At 42.2% G+C, this 17,375-nt stretch overlaps 1 protein-coding gene across 1 annotated transcript; it reads left to right on the top strand.

Moving 5' to 3' along the window:
• Window positions 1–2,722: 2,722 nt before the first annotated feature.
• Window positions 2,723–10,939, top strand: si:dkey-175m17.7. The gene is made up of 4 exons (XM_035431718.1): window positions 2,723–3,054; window positions 5,257–7,447; window positions 9,054–9,359; window positions 9,743–10,939. The coding sequence occupies exons 2-4, from the start codon at window positions 5,266–5,268 to the stop codon at window positions 10,006–10,008; spliced, it is 2,754 nt and encodes a 917-aa protein (XP_035287609.1). The 5' UTR covers window positions 2,723–3,054; window positions 5,257–5,265; the 3' UTR covers window positions 10,009–10,939.
• The last annotated feature ends 6,436 nt before the right edge of the window (window positions 10,940–17,375 follow it).

Below are 17,375 nucleotides of genomic sequence, written 5' to 3'. Positions count from 1 at the left end.
ACTGAAAAGGAAGTGTCAGGTCACCTGATTTTTTAAATGATACTGTAGCTACCTAATTTGCATAAATAAATTATACCTTTTCTTGGATTTGTACCAGTGCAGGTGGGTGGTGATAAAATGTGAAGTGGATTTGCATTTTAACTTGCTGGCAACATTCCATCTTTCAACTCATAATAAGTATATTGCATGAGTATAATCTTTCAGAGTGGCTCTCTTATTTTGATTTGGCACAATTTATTTAAATTTTACATACTGTAATTTCATTTCACATGCTTGATTTGTTAATGTTTTTATAGAAACAAGATATGTAGAAAACTAACATTATAATAAGGTGCATAATCTAAGTCATAAAATGTTTGGGTAAATTGGTGTGTAATATTTCTTCTTTATAAATGCAGCACCTGGTGATGTCTATGGGTCAGAATCTTCAAACAGTCATTGCATGTAAAGGATACTAAAAATAACTACTTTCATTTACATAACATTAATATGTCCCAAATTATGTGGTGCCCTGAAACGGGGGCTATGTATAAATAGTGCTTTAATTTATTCATGGTGAAACCAAAATGTATAAAAATACCCTTTAATAAAATCAGAAAATCTCTACTTTAGTCACATGAATGTAAACTTGTTTTTTTTTTTACAAATCTACATTAAAATCCTGGAATACAGAGCCAAATCAAGAAGAAAAAAAAATGTCTTTGTCCCAAATGTTATGAAGGACACTGTCTACACTCTTAGTATACTCTTATATACAACAACCCTCACAAATGGCCAAATTTCTTACCTTATTTGTCAGCAGAGCCATATACCTTCACAAACTGCAACACCATACCTTTAGGTCATACCACATACTATGCACACACAGTCAGTAGCCTATTCAGTATAATTAGTGCTGACATCAGACCTTGGTCAGCACCGTGATGTCATGATCTCTCTGACATAAACCGTTCAGCAGCTCCTGCACATCTGAATACTGAAAAACAATATGCCTGTTGGATGTTTAAATAACATGATGTTTTTGTGATTAGCTTTGGCCCTAGAGCAGTGGGTTTCAACAGTGTTTTCAGTTTGCTGTTTTATTGCTAGGGTTTGAGTGGTTGCCATTTCATGATTGTGGCTGCCACTCTAAGCTCATATGGAAAAATTATGTTGCCTAGTCAGAATAGCCCCTTTTCCACAGACGTGGCAAACAGTTCTGTGCCTTGAAACCATGATCACGGGTTCTGGTTGCGTTTCCACTACCAGCAGAAGTGTACCGTGAATAGTCTGCTATAGAATACAACTGCATACCCCACCTGCTGGCCACGGAGAGAATTGACAGATGTGCTGGGTCGGCTTCCCCCTCATTTTATTTATTTTTTTATGTTATTTTATTATTTTTATTTGTTTCTGTGTTTTGGATCGACTATTGTGAAGCACTTTGTTTCCTGTATTGAAAAGTGCTATACAAATAAAGCTATTATTATTATTATTCTTTACCCTCACATTCCTTCTCTCTTACCTCACCTGTAATTTTATCAGTGAGAGCATTAGAATCTGCCTAAAATCTTTTTTTTTTTTTCAATTTCTCAGTTTTTCAGTTTACATTCTCAGTCTTACTGTTACCCATAGAGATGGAATGTATTGTTCACTGTTGTATTTCAATGAATCATTTGTTTTAATGTTATATTATCAAATTTATATCATGAATTGCTTTGTGGTTTGTTCATTCGATGTCTCATTCTGCTTGCATCGTTCAGTCTGTTCTGTGTCATTCCATAACTTGTATATGTGGCATGTTAAACATTTCTTCAGAATTTATTCTTTTTAATTGTGTTTCAGTCCTTTATGACTTTATGTTGTGTACCTTGCTGCCCATTGTGTTTCAAAAGAATTTAGGCTGTTATCTTTTAAAACTCACAAGAATGCCATCGATGTTATACCTGACAAAATGAAAACATTTTGGGGAATTATATATCTCAATTTTATGTCCATTCCATAATCCTCATTGGATACTGTTCATTACCTCATGTTAGCATAATGTCATACATTGGGAGCACAACATTAAAATCCAATTCTTTAAATAAATGCGCAACTAGATATGCGTTTATGCTCCTTGCTCCTGAGAACTCATATTTCATGATATTTCTCAATTTCTTTGTGTGTCCTATTATATTAAAAATAATAAATATAAAATATTTTGTTATGGAAATTCTATTAAATATTGAATTCATTATTACGTCGTAACAAACGGCGTAAATCATGACGTCTACCCATTCAACAATAGTTTCAATTAGAAAAAAAAGAATAGCTATGGTCGGCTGTTAGGTAAGCAGTTGTGTATGTAAATGATGTCTGAAGCTGCTGTTTGTCAGTGAATACGTACTGGCTGATCTGTACGGGAGAGTACAAGATAAATAGTTAAACTGATATTTACGACCCCGACCCATTCGATTTCGACGCCTTGCCCCTTATATAATTTTGAATTTCGAGTAAGCTGCAATACTAGATACCCTCCTCTGTCATCCGTCTCTATTTTCTAAATATCTACCCTCACACGTCATATGGAATTGGAGCAGGCCGCCTTGATTGCGCACCCTGACATGTTTTATAGGATACCAGAATTTGCCAGCTCCGTTCGTCAAACTGGGCCTGCCAATTGGGCCAGGGTGATGTCATCCTCTGTGCAGTTCCCACCTCCCTCCTGCCCGAATACACACGCGCGCGCGCACAATGGTAAACACGCGCACACTCATACACAGGGATTCAGTTATGGTGCCTCAATTTTTACCAAAAAGGGTCTAAATGTTTTTTTTTGTACTTTCAGCGACTGTAGCCGACCCAGTCTAATCTAAACAATGCGCAAAACGTCTGATATCGGTTGACCTTGAACATGGAGGCAGATTAATAGGCAAGGAACTATCCCTTGCATTTCTATAGAATATATGAAGACATTACTGGCTGGCTACATGTCTGGATTCAGCCACAGAGCAAGAGTGTCGCCGCAAAAACGCAAGGATATACAGTATTCAAAAAACATGACGATACGACGACACGAAGACAATTCTTAATGTAAGTGAATTATAAGCATTTTTAGTTGCATTACATTTTATGCATTTTGTGACTAACAGCATGTTCGATTAATATTATGCTTTATCGCAGTAATGGTTCTAGTAGTTACGTGTTGTAAGCACGCATGTGCGACAGTCAGACGTTCGCATCCAGGGACACTCAGACTCACACATGTATGTGTTGTACCCTCTTTCTGTTGAATCCGATAGAGAATATGCCTAAATTAATTATTTGACAATTTTTCGACGGTCGGTCCCCGTACTCCTTGTATATGCAGAAATAAAGGTCTATCTCTGTTACGTCGTTGTAGTTGTGCGCCTGGAAGCATTCATGAGTGAACCACTTTGATCTTGAACATCAGCGGAGCGGACATGTGTAAAACAAGGGTCGCATTATTTTTTAACCCGCTTCGGAAAACGATACCTCCCCTGCCCCTCCAACAGAAGCCCCTTCTCATCAGCCTCCGGCTCAATTTCTATGAAACCGTGGCAAAAACACACACTATTATTTATCGGAACAAAACGTGATAATGCCACTAATGTGTAAGACGCGGGCAAAGTGTCCCTTTCTTCGCCTGCATTGGTTTTAACCCTTAAGGAACCCATCAGCAGCCCTGGCTGGAGTGACTTTGTGGTGTAAAACGACATAGCTTACACAAGACAATCAACTGACCCACATGCGCAAAGGTAGTCAGCATCACCATCATATGAAAACAATGTTTGCGATATGCACGCGCGATATGGTCAGATTTTATGTTTTTGGTTTTTGCTGCAGGGCATTCGTAATTACAGGTGCAGGCCTTACTGCTCACATTATATTGACCGGGACTAATTTTGCTGATAATTATCGTCCTGTTATAACTTTATATTTTATGACAGTGACGTAAATGCAGTTATATTATAGGCCACGTAGAAGACATATAAAAAGGCTTCATGTAATCAAGTGTATTCAACAGCTTACATCCCAGCGGTGTTGTGGCCTATTCTGGCAAAAACACGTGTCTGTTTAACCTGTTTGCATCCACCGTGCCAGTCTGCACCATTGCAGACTGCGCTATGCTTATTTTGTGCTTGTGCCTGGGTCTTGTATAATTAGCCCTTCAAATGACCCTGGACTGAGCCATTACTCCACTTACCACATGAATAGGGCCTATGTGAAACACTGTCAACTGTCGAAAGAAGTGGGAGTTGTTTTAAGGGACATGATGATCTACATAGGCACAGAAAGCCATTCAGCCACTGCAGACAGAAGTTTACAAATTCCATGTACTCACAGAGAAGAGTTTAGAGTTAAGCATGCTTCTGGCTCTTTGTTTTTGTCATAGCGGAACAGTATAATTAATGCAGTCGAAAAAGGGCACTTTATTGGCTATTTTAGGCTTAATAGACAACATTATAGACAACATGCGATTATTATGTCAATATTAGTTAGCGAATCATTTTTATTTCCCTTTAAATGAAACATTTATTTTTTTAAGCACTTTTTTGAGGCCACTCCACAATTTGGTACCATTCAAGTCTTGGGATCATAATCCTTATCATTGCCATCCTTATTATCATTAATGTCATTACCAATAATAACATTCATGTATTTGTGGATTCTTATTCTTATTGTTAGTAATTTGGTGACAATTATGATGGTGCCAAGTGACCAGTGCAAAAGGCATTGTTATAAATGTAGTTTGTTGGTTTTGTGTGTGGGTGTATGTGTGTGTGTGTGTGTGTGTGTGTGCATTTGTATATGTGCGTTTGTGCATGCTGTGGTCTCTACTGAAAAAATGTCCCTCTTGGTGCGCATAAGTGTGCTGCCGAGGTGTTTGCTGAGTGAGTGAATGTGAAGACAGTAATGTTGACTCATACCATGACAAAACTGGGTCAACATAACGCCCTGACAGGGCACACAGGCGGGAAAAAATTGGATGAGGCTCTGGCACCAGTCTTTCCACCTGGATGCGCGTATGTGGAATATGGTGTATATGGTGTGCTTTGTCCATGAGTTTGGCATGTGCGTTGTGCCTGTGTGTGCTTGAGTTGCTTCGCTACGTACCCCATTTCTCTGACCTCCTGAGTTTTCCTGCCTCATAAGTTTCAAATGGAAATGTAAATTGTCTTTTTTTCTCTCTTTTCTTCTCTTCTTCACTTTCTTTCACACACACCACACACGCACACACACACACACACACATGCACGCACGCACACACAGCTTACTCAGATGCCTCCTCTCCCTCTTGACGAGCGCATAGTGAGCATTCAGCGCCCCAAGAGCTTGACCCTGCACGGGGGATCCCCCCAGACCAGCCTTCAGCACCCCCAAAACGCCTCTGCCCGCAGCTGCCCCACACAACCTCAGCCACCTCACCCCCACCCCTGCCCTTCCTCCTCCGTCTCCTCAACTTTGGAACACAAGCGCAGGTCTCCTCTCCTGCGGAGAGCCGAAGAGGACGGAGACCTCGATTCCGGGTGGAGCAGCACCTTCAGCCACAGGCAGAGTGATGCCACTCTAGGGCCGGGGAAACACAAGCGCACGCACACCATAGACATCCAGCTCTCCCTGGGCAGAGGAGGAGGCGCTGGGGGCGGTGGGACCATTTTGGATAAAGGGGAGAACATCAGCGTGAGCCGTGGCGGTACTGTGAAAGGGAACAAGGAGAAGAGGCTGTCCTTGCACCTGGAGCTGGGCCAGGGGGACGCTAAACGTGGGGAGACGTCGGGGAAGTCTGGTGGGCCAGCGCAGCAGCTCCAGAGTCACCCACGCAACCAGGACCAGGGCAGGGCGCAGGGAGGGAGCCGCCTCCAAAGCCAGCTGTCCGTGTCCCCGGGAGGGCTCCTGGGATTCGTCCCGGCTCAGGGCCAGTATCCCGAGTTCCGGAGCTTGAGAGACACGCCCTTGCCCCACCAGTCCTACCGTCCCAGCGACACTTTCTCCTCCCGTGTCCACCAGGAGGCGCTGTGCGTGGGTAACAAAGAGAACTCCAAACTGGGACCCATACACAACCCCCCACACCCCCACAGTCTGCCCCGCTACCACAGTTCCACTCCCTCAACCCTAGCCTCCGCCACCTGCTACCCCACAGTTTCCCGCCTCTCCTCTCACGCCCCGCCCCCGCCATCCTTTCACCAGGTCACTCAGCCCCGCTCGTCCCGCAGCCGCGAGTACCCCACCCTGCGCCTCCGCGACCTGCCCATCTCGCCCATCCTGCCCAGCCCCTCCTGCGCGGACGGCTTCCCCAGCCCGGACCACACCTGCACCATCGACTTCTCGCAGCCCTTCAGCTGTGGCTGCTGGAGGCTGGTGCGCTGCGGGGGTGGAGAGAGCCGCTCGGCGGGACGCCAGGGGGCCGGCGGGAGCCCCTCTTCCTCCCTTCCCCGCGCCCGAGAGGGAGGAGGTGCAAGCAGCAGCGGCCGCGGCAGAGGGGTCTCATCCGGAACCATGGGCCTGAGGACACTGGGCGGGTGCCTGTCCACCTCCTCCACCCCCAACACCTCCTCCTCCAACAGCGTGGTGTCGGACTGCCGCGCAGGGCTCCTCAGGCCCCTCAGATGCGCCTCCTGCTCTGGGGAAGTGGGAGGCTACGAGAGCCCCTCTGCCTTCCGCAAAAAACTGGTGGGCGGGTGCCTGCCCTGCACCCCTCTGTCTTCCTCTCCCTTGCGGGCTCTCCAGAGCTGCGTGGGCGGCTGCAACCCCAAAGCCAGTCAGACCGGCAGCTCCACCTGCAGCTACTGCAGCAGCGACCCCATAGTGGTGACCTTCAACCCCCGCCGGGGGAAGCCGCCCGGCATGGGCATGGGCATGGGCAGGGGCGCCGGGACGCACACGGCCTCGGGGGGGTTCATGGCCGACGACGACGATTACAGCGTTCGCACAATCTGGCCGGAGGAGCTGGCTAAAAAGATGACGAGGTCCAAAACCCAGCCGGGCCACGGCGGCGTGGGAATGGGCCTGGGCCCTGGCAGTGTCCACACCCACCACAGCCAGAGTGACATCAACGGCACCAGCCCTGTAATCCTGGACTGCCGGAACCTCCTGGAGTTCACGCGCTCTCAGCTGACGGACAACGCGGGCCGCCGGCGCCTCCAGCAGGGCAAAATGGCCGTCCTGGACTTCATCGGGTCTGGCCAGGACACGGGCCGGGACTCCCTGAAGAGGCTCTGGAACAAGGGGGCTGACATGGGGGAATTCAATGGGCTAGATGATGAAATGGGCTTTCCCCGCTCCCCCTCTCCCCGCTCCCCCTCTCCCCAGTCCCCTCCGTCCTACTCCCCCCTGCCCTCAGCCCACACCACCCTCACCAGGCCCAAGACCAGAGAGGGCGGACACACCCTCCCCTCTGCCCACTCCCTCCACCTGGTCCTGAACTCGCTCAACAGGGAGCAAGACGAGGAGAACGAGAGAGGTAAGGAAGAGCACTCAACCGTATGAAACCACTTTCTGAACAAAGCAATTGTGTACCCTCATTCTTTTTTGTATTTTTTTCTGTTCTATTTTTCAGTTCCTCACTGCCCTTGTCCTCCATTTTTTATTATCTTGCCCTTGCACTAACGTGATCACTGCTATTTTGTTAGCAGTACAATTTGTAAATTTAAACCTAATGTATGGTATAAAATGTAATCTTATTTCTGCTTTTTGAATGCCTAATGAGGATGTGGCAGTGTCACAATTGTCAGATATTGATTTTTTTACTCTCTCTCTCTCTCTTGCTGGAGAAATATTGACATTTGTGCTACTGTGACACCAGGTTACTTTGCCTCTGCCCCCCCCCCCTCCTCTCGCTTAGTTATTTATTTATTGTACCATACAGTCCCTTGAGATCAAAATCTCTGGTTTCAAGGGAGACCCAGCCAAGACAGCAGCCACAATAAGTAAACTGTAATACTGGGTAAATCGCACAATTCTCAGATTTAGTGAAAAACAATTGCGATATTCACAATAAATGTTATGCATAAGGGTAAATAATTCATTAAGTGGAGTAGGCATGTCTAATATAAAAAGTGTTGGATGTTATTGCAAGCCCATAGTGCTTATAGCTTGTTGTCCTGTTCTGCTCTCTCTCTGCTGTGTATACCTAGCACTGAACTGTGGAAGCTGAATGTTCTGCAAAATTTTATTTATCTTTTCTTAGAATTATTGCCAGTATAGCTCATCTCAGTTCCCTTACCTCAGAGGCAAACATCAAATTTACAGTAACGTCAAATATACAGTATATTTATATCTTGCTTAATTTAACTGCAAGTGTAGCCATCAAGGGACTTTTTGATACTTCATGTTGATAAAATATCCAAAGCTTCAAGCCACTCGTGATGGAGGAAGGAGAATTTAAGAAATCAAAATTTCTTTCTTCCTGCTGATAAGTACAGCCTAAGTAGGCTACATAATGTTGCTGTACGAGTTGCTGTATCATGCAGTGAGTGATGAGTCATTTAGAGAGCTGCACTACAGTGCAACTCTGTAATGTATTTATCTAATGAATGTTAAATGCTTTTTATTGCATGTATTCAGAAATGTTTCTGATCCGGTAACTTAAGGAAGTTTGTGGGAATTAATTTTCTGTTTACCCATTCAACAAATGTGGGTAATTGGAAAAAGAGAAAACAGTTCAGCCTGGTTTGTCCACATGAGTATTTGTGCCACGCTATACTTGGGATCTTACTTAATACAAAAAGTACATTGAGGTGTAACTAAAGACAAGCTATGGTAAAATCATTCCTGAGTTTACGGGGGCTGTTGATTTCCTGCTATCCTGTTTGGAAATGGAATATTCTGTAATATATTACATAGCTATGAATTTCAAAGCAATATATATTACAGTATCTGAAAGCGCCACTAATTTGCATATTTGCCCATGCAGTGTGAAATGTTGCATTGACTCGATGGTATATTTTATATCAATATATTTTCAGTGCATTTCATTTCCCGAAGGTATTGGAGGCAAAACATTAATATCTTCTATCACAATTCTCTCATCGTTCCCATCCCCCTTCTTCTTCCATTTTTTCTCCCAGTGCACCTCTCTCTCCCGCTCTCCTCCTCGCTCCCTGCCTCCCTGTCGGACGAGAGCGTGATGACTCCGGACGTGGAGAATGCCACCATCAGCCCCATCTTGCCTTTCCTGTTCCTCGGCAACGAGAGGGATGCCCAGGACCTGGACCTGCTGCTGCGCCTCAACATCGGCTTTGTGGTCAACGTCACCACCCACCTGCCCCTCTACCACCTGGACTCCGGCCTGGTCCGCTACAAAAGGCTACCAGCCACGGACAACAGCCGGCAGAACCTTCGGCAGTACTTCGAGGAGGTGTTCGAGTTCATCGGTGAGGGGAGGAGTGACTTCTCTTTCGCCGTATGCCCCTCTCTGTCTGCCTCTTTCTTGTCTATATCTCTGTCGGGTTTAAAAGCTGCAGTAGTGGATCTTGATGAGTTATTTTTACATTGTCGATGGCAGCAGGGTAATGACTGTGCTCTTGAGGAATATTCCTTTGATGTGCTTATTCTGTGTGAGTAGACAGTGAGGAAAGACTGGCAAAGGTAGAGAGGGAAAATGAGAAACAGTATAAGTAATACTGAGAGAAAGAAGGAAAGCAGAATTAAAAGAAGAACAAGGTGGACAGAGGGCTCAGTTTAAAAATAAGCAAGATTAACGGGACGGAAACCGTACTTTGGGCACATGTTTCATACAGTTTCCTCTCGCCCACAGAGGAGGCTCACCAGACTGGCCGAGGAGTGCTGGTACACTGCCAGGCGGGCGTGTCTCGCTCAGCAACCATAGTCATCGCCTACCTGATGAAGCACACCCTCATGACCATGATGGACGCCTACAAGTACGTCCGAAGCCGGCGGCCCGTGGTCTCGCCCAACCTCAACTTCATGGGCCAGCTGCTGGAGTTCGAGAGGGACCTCAATTCCGGCATCACGCCCCGCATCCTCACCCCGAAACTCAGCGGCCTGGAGACGCAGGTCTGAATGAGGGGAGACCAAGGAGGAGGATGTGGAGGGAGGGAAGGAATGAGTTACTATACAATGGTGGAGTGGAGATATTGGGAACGGCTGATAAACATTATCTGTTAGTATTTATGATATATATTATATGCACTAGACAGTTGGGTGGTGAAGGGAAGGATTGAACTGGAAGGATAGCGGAGATGCAGACTGAGGACGAGGAATGATTTTAATGAAGAGAACAGAGGTTTTGATGACTGGTAATTTTATTCTAATCCGAGACTGATTATTCTGTTTAAAAAAGTAGTTACACATGGAAGGAAGGAAGAAATGGGTAAGGTTCAGCATGACATTATTATTGCCACTTATTATGAGATGCTTGTGATCAGGTCATATGACCAAAATAGAATGAAATCTATTTAAACCCAACTAAACCTTGAGATTGAGAGTTCGGTGGGAGGCGGTCAAGGGTGAAACCTCAGTTGAATTACCAGCAAGCCTGACCCTTCCCTTTAATTTTTAAAATGTGCCAACTTTTGTAATGATACGAAAAACACTCATACCTTCTATTGCCTCTGACTCCTCTCAATGTATAGAGAATTATAATAGTGTTACCAGTAGTATACGTAAAAACACAATGCAATACTGTCAAAAGAGTACTGAAAAAAAGAGTATGCATACATGCAGAGCAAGTTGGGACACTCAGCATAAAGGCCCGAACAGTAAAGTATCACAGTACTCTGAATTGCACAATATTTTACTGGACGAAACTATGCTAAAGTGTCTCAGACTGAGAGCTTATTTCATTGCACTTTATTCTCTTATTAAGTTGAGTCAAAATTGCTTTTTGTCAAATGGAGCAATGCAGAAAATTGTTATTGATTTTATTATATAAATGCATGGAGACAAGGTCAGCTTGTTCTCTAGCATTTTAGATTGGGGGCCCCCTACTGCACAGGATGTTTTTTTTGAAAGGGTATGCAAAACTGTAGATATGTGTGTTAAGAGTGGCAGAGGAGAATGGGACTGCATGAGTATGCTGGATCTGAATGAACTGATTTGCCTCACACTGGATTTGTTTTCTTCAGGTTCTTCAGCAAACTGAAGAAATGTGTATTACAGTGGATTGAAGTCTAATTTAAATGTAAAGATCAAATTGGGCTAAATGAAAAAAGATCAACTTTGAGCCCAGTTTAATCACTTACAGATGGTACAATGGCTGTCACAAGTTGGCAAAAAACAGATGAGGATACTATTGTGTGTAGGAAACACTTTTCAAAATTGTGTGTTTCAGTTTCGAAGAGCTTTTTATTTGTTAAGTAGTAGTGTCTCCTCTCAATATACATATATATTCTGAAGTATGAAATGTTACTTTTTTGTTTTGTGTACATTTGTTTATTTGTGGTTTGCTTTTATTTTTTGAGTCAAAATGAAAAAAGGAGGGAACCAAAAGAAATATAACTTTTTTGAGAAGATGTGGAACACACATGAAAACTTTTGAACTAATAGATTTTTTACGCTGTGGAGACTGCTGTATGTATCCACCCATCGGATGGTGTGTGTGTCTGTGTGTCTGTCCATCCGCCCATTAGTCTTCCTATAAATCTAATGCTTCCCACCAATTTCATCATTTTTCCCCTTGCTTACATTTTTTTCCATAATGGAAAAGCGGTATATTATGTTTGTGTTGGCTCACTATCCCTCTTAAGACAAGAGCTATTCTACTGAAACTCAGGATTCTAAGTACCCTAACCCAAGCACTGTTAAGTACTGTAAATATTTTAGAATATTTCAGTAGGTAAAGTCAGTCAATTATAAATAATTTATTTGGACAGGTGAAAGAAACTAAGGAAGGGACACCGTATAATTATGACAAACAGAACTATCATTCTGTATTCTGCATCGCACTAGTCATTTTCTGTTCTTCCCTGGCTTGCTTCAAGCATTTCTTTCTCCCTTTTCCTTTTCTTCTACCCTCCCTCTGTGTCTCTGTCTCTGAAAAACTATGCATCATTACTGCATTTATTTAATCTATGAGAAGGGAGGCTTTATTAAGTTCACTGTGAATTGCACTCTTCTTATACATTGTCACTTCCCAGCCCCTTATTCCTTGAACTTGTCTTCCTACCCCCCCCACCCCTCCATTTTATTCTGTCACTCCTGGGGGGGGGGGGTTCCTAACATTTCTCGGTGAACTCAGCTTCAGTTTCACAGAACCACTCCTGTACTATTCTTTATCTGCTGCACTTAAAAGCCTTTTGGCTTGTGGTCTTCTGGGTTCCCTGTACCAGGGAGTCTGTTAAGCAGGCAGTGATGCATGACAGACAATCTATAGGCACTTGCTGGGCATTTTTGTTTTAAATGATACAAATCAAAGTAATTGAATAGCATTGTTCTTAGAATCCTTTTGTGGATTTGTGCTGTTCTTGTATATTATTTACAAATTGAAAATGTTCCACCAGTTTTTCAGTGATGTTCTTGTTTAGTTTTGTTTTGTTTTGTGGCTTGATTTGTTTTATATGCATTATTTACTCATTATAGATTAAAAAGGTTCAGTTTAAGAAGCTGTTAAACATTCATTCCCAGCTAAAAGAGAACATGGTTACAATTCTGTTTTAAGTGTAAAGAGTTGCAACAGTAAGACTGTGAGAACAACTGAATCCTTCTGGTGTATGTGCTGTTTAGTCTCTGTGTATTAACTCAACAAACCACTGGAAACAAGCTTACTTTATGCACCTGTTATATTGTTTTATTACTTACCAGGGCTTTGCAAACCTTCAGTTAACATGAAATCACCTACAACAACAGATGCATTGAAAACTTGAACTTTTGTACTTTCTCAAGAAAATAGGAATAATCTTACAGCTTGCTTTTTCTGTCTTGGAGGGCATTTTTTGAAAGGGATTTTGTTTTATGCACTGAGACTGCCCTGTTGGATTGAACTGAAAAGGAAAAATAATCCAGATTAGGGAATATTTAAGGTATGAAATGGCAGAAACAAACAAAATTGAAAACCAGGAATGCCTTTGGTAAGGTGATGGATAACCTTGTCTTCCAAACTAAGGTAGCATCTAGAGAAATTTAAGTAAAGATAGTGTGTCCCTAAAGCTGTAAATTAATGATTTGTTTTATCCCTTTCCTTTTTATGTTTTTGGTTTGAGAAACACAGCTGTTAAAGGGAATTTCCTTTTATGTTGGAGACAATTTTGGAGAAATTGTATGTGTGGGTTTATAGCTTTGCTTAAGTGTATATATAAGTGGTGACTGGGTTTTTTTGTATGTGTATGTGTGTTGTGTGTGTACAGGTATGTAAGTGTTTGTGTGGTAAGTTCTTTATGTAAATTGTGAATAGGTATATATCATTTGGTTGTGTTGCTGTATCTGATTTATTTACCAGGAATCCAATGAACTCTGGCTCAGCTCAGGGCTTTTCAAGGACACAAATCAAACCTCACTGAAAACATGAAACTGTAGTGTGCCCATACCATATTTGATTGTGACCTGTCTGCTGTGGTCTGGAGGTTTGTAGCTCTTCCTGTCTTTTTTCCTCTGGATTTGTGTTCCAATTACAGTCCATTTCACTGTAAATATTGAATAATTGTATATGCTCAGAGTTTAACTTGATTTGTGTCACTAGACTTCTTCCACTGTGAGAATCTTGTTTGGAAACGTTTCGTTGTATAATCTTCTCTAGACTGGGAATCTATAACTATATGTGGACCTTATTTAACCAATGATGCTTTCTCATGGTTTGTTCTCATATAAAGTGTGGCATCTGGTCTTGTGCTTTCTCATTAACACTCTGCCTACAAACATTCTGTTGCCAGCTTGGAATTGTGTAAATGCTGCTGTGTAGCAGAGGTGTGAAATGGCTAAAGTTCTTGTTTTGATGCAGGCACCACCTGGTTGTGTGAATAATTACAAAAAATGATATTTGTACTTACAGTGGATGCAGATGGTTGTCACAGTGCTTTAGGTGTGAGCAGACCTTCACACCTCTGACCCTGTGAGCTCTGCTGGAGCACAGAAACAAAGGAACAGACAGAAGTAACTACAGATTTGTATTTGCATAGATGTCTTTCTTCTTTTATTGGGGTAGGCTACTACTGGGATGTGCTTCCTATATTCTCTGACAATATAAAAAAAGTAAAAAACCATACGGGTGCAGTATAACTTTTCCTTTCTTCTAGTTATGTTTTGTGAGGAAAAAAAAAACATGATAATTTATTTGTGTATAATTTGCTTATAGGTTGTACGTTTTGTAAATTGATTATTAATATATGTGTATTTATTTGGGTATTTAATTTTTGGCTTTAAATATCTAATTTATTGTGCCAAATGTAGTAAACTACTGAAAATGGATAGATAATGGCCACAGCAAGACTTCACTTTTTTAAAGAAGGACAAAAACACTGCAATCCGGTGCACATAACGTAAGACCCTTTCTGCACTCTTCCTACCTCTTCTGCTATACTTCTGGTTACGGTGAAGACAGCCCTGGTAACACATAATCTTTTGAAATGAAGTTGAAATGCTGTAGAGATTTACAAGGTTCATTTGTCCAACATCTTGTGTGAAGAGAGAGACTTGATTTGGTTGTTTTATGCACTTTGGTCATCATTAGCAGTCTTATTCTTGTGTGCTGAGTGCACTAGGAGAAAATGGTTACAGTATTTAAGAAATATGTGAAGCGCCAAGAAGAATATTAGGAAGACATGAAATGTCACGAGGTTGTGTCTCACTTCAAATTTGGTGTTCCAGATCTGTGTTTCATTGTCCCAACTTAAACCAGATTGCAGTGTTACTTGATACTGTGTTCCCGTGATACTGTACAGTCAGCCTGTATTGGTATGCCTATAATGAGCATGTACACTATCGCTTAAAAAGTGGGGTTTTATTTCTTTCATTGTCTGTATTTAAGGAAGAGGCTTTTGTGTGTCTGAGAACCGAAGAAACCTGCTCTACATTTTACTGTGTGAGACTGGTGGTATTGCTGTGAAACATTACTAATAATGAGAATATTAGCAACAATAATAATATTCACAAATAAAAAAAACAAACAGAAGTAAATTTTGCTCATGTTTGAATTGTACTCTGTGTGAACATTCTGGTAAATCTGCATCACCAGAATAGTTTATTAAAATATGTTTTGTACAAATTTACTCATTTCTGTTTTGTTTTTTGTGGGCTGCCAAACCAGGTTGTAGTGGGTGTTTAAGTTTGTGCTTGTAGTACTCACACACGTGGCACAATGAGGAATTAGGAAATGAAAAGTGGAAAATTGAAAATGAATGTGTGTGTATGTGATGTTTGTGAGAAAGAGTATGAAATGGAATAGAATAGGCCAGTACACTAAAACAAGAAAACCAGTCCCTCACCACATACTGTATGCAATCTCACTCAGCTCACAGGGGGAAACCAACACACTGGCAACTGCAGTGTAGTTAATGAGTTTGTCAGATTTCCATTGATCATTTCTGCTCCCCTATGTGATTCTTGTTATATAAGCGCTGATGTGGAGGGTGTGGAGTATAATTCTCTCCCCAAGGGCTGAATCAATGGATAGCAGCAGTCCGCACCATGTCCAGGACCTGCTGTACATGTGAGACAGGGATGCAGACTCTGTGTAGGACCCGGGCAGTAGGGAGATGACACATTGGGGCTGCCTTGATGTCGCATTGAGAGGGTGGGGGTGGGGAGGGGGAGGGGGTGGCTTTGTCACACCAAACACTGGCTGCTTTAATGAAATGAGAGACCTGTTAGAGTGCAGCTAGAGGCTTGCTAGTGCACTGGCAGTGAGAAAAAACCAATGGGAGAAATGCAGTAATGATCAGTGGACATTTGTAGGGATTAGTGTCATGTTTCTGGGTATCCTAGAAGGAAGAAAAACTTCCGGTTTGGTCCGGTTTGTCATACACCCTACATTTTTTAGGTTCCCTGTCACTCAAAACAGATGCAGTGAACCTGAAAAAAATATGAACATATAAAATATAGATGTTAGCTGGATTTCTTCCTATCATATTTTATTAATTTCCTATTATTATTATTATTATTATTATTATAATAACTTACTTGTATAACACCTTTCTCATCCTGATGCAGCTTCACATAACGTACACTATATTTCCAAAAGTATGTGAACGCCCCTTCTAATTAGTGGTTTCAGCTATTTCAGCCACACCCATTGCTAACAGGTGCATGAAATCAAGCACACAGCCATGCAATCTCCATTGACAAACATTGGCTGTAGAATAGGTCGTGTTGAAGAGCTCAGTGACTTGTGGCACTGTCATAGGATGCCACCTTTCCAACCAGTAAGTTTGTCAAATCTCTGCTCTGCTAAATGGATCGGAGTATTGCAAGTCAGTGTAAATATTGGGACAAAACAGGTTTTGATAAATTTTATGATGTACAATATTGACATATTTCATTTCTTACTCCTTACATTTGATGACATCGTCAAGTCTGAGACTCATGGACATCACTAGGTTCATGATGTGATCCTTTGCGATGCTCTGCCAAGCCCCTGCTACTTTCAGTTGTTGCGTGTTTGCTGGGATTTCAGACTTCAGTTTCCTTTTAAGCAAGGGAAAAGCATGCTCAATGAGGTTTAAGTCTGTTGACTGACTGGGCCACCTTTCCTTTCTTATACACTCATACTGAAGTCCTCCTCTGGTTAAGTTTGCCAAATGTTTTGGATCATTGTCTTGCTGCATAGTAAAATTTCATCCAATTATTTTTCTGACATTTCTCTGAATATTGGTGGACAATTTCTGTACACTTCAAATCAAAAGAAAGTGTCATGTGAACTGGTCATTTTCACATGCGACTGACTTTTTTTACATGTGAATGAAATTTTTTAAGTGAATATTGCATAAGAAAATAAAGTTATAAATACATGTTAAATGGCCATTATTTAACAAGTGATTGACTTGGCTAGTCAAAAACATTCCATTTATTGGCCCTGAAAAACTCCTTGGTTGCAAGGTAAAGGTGCCGCCCAGTGCATTTTGAGGCATTTGGTTAGATCTGTGCAGATAAGATGCTTCTGTAAACTTCGGAATTCATCCTGCTGCTGCCATCATATTTAAACAGGCCATTCTGTTCTTGAGGCCAGTGGTTTACATCTTGTAGTGAAGAGGTTACACTGGTGTAGTCTTCTCTTTATGTTAGTCTTTGATTACATCCTGGAAAGAGAGAACAAATGCAAATTCCAAACCTAGAATCACTTAATATACTAATCAACTAATAATGAACTAATCATGCAAAAACACACAGGTGGCCTAGAAACAGCTAAGCAGCCAACTGTTTTTGCTCCCCTAAAATGGGGGACAATGTAAGAAAAGGGCTGTAACTCACCTGGGATGAATATAAATACTCTCAAAGCAGTC

This window comes from Anguilla anguilla, chromosome 9, assembly GCF_013347855.1.
Source record: "Anguilla anguilla isolate fAngAng1 chromosome 9, fAngAng1.pri, whole genome shotgun sequence".
NCBI classification, from domain to species: domain Eukaryota; kingdom Metazoa; phylum Chordata; class Actinopteri; order Anguilliformes; family Anguillidae; genus Anguilla; species Anguilla anguilla.
Note: the sequence above shows the minus strand (reverse complement) of the source record. Positions and strands in the feature narration are given on the sequence as shown.

What these genes read in the sequence shown, in the direction of transcription:
- si:dkey-175m17.7 (XM_035431718.1), top strand. Translation starts at nt 5,266, where the DNA reads ATGCCTCCTCTCCCTCTTGACGAGCGCATAGTGAGCATTCAGCGCCCC. An exon ending in AGACGAGGAGAACGAGAGAG is followed by an intron (nt 7,448 to 9,053) that starts GTAAGGAAGAGC and finishes TTTTTCTCCCAG; the next exon opens with TGCACCTCTCTCTCCCGCTC. An exon ending in GGAGGTGTTCGAGTTCATCG is followed by an intron (nt 9,360 to 9,742) that starts GTGAGGGGAGGA and finishes TCTCGCCCACAG; the next exon opens with AGGAGGCTCACCAGACTGGC.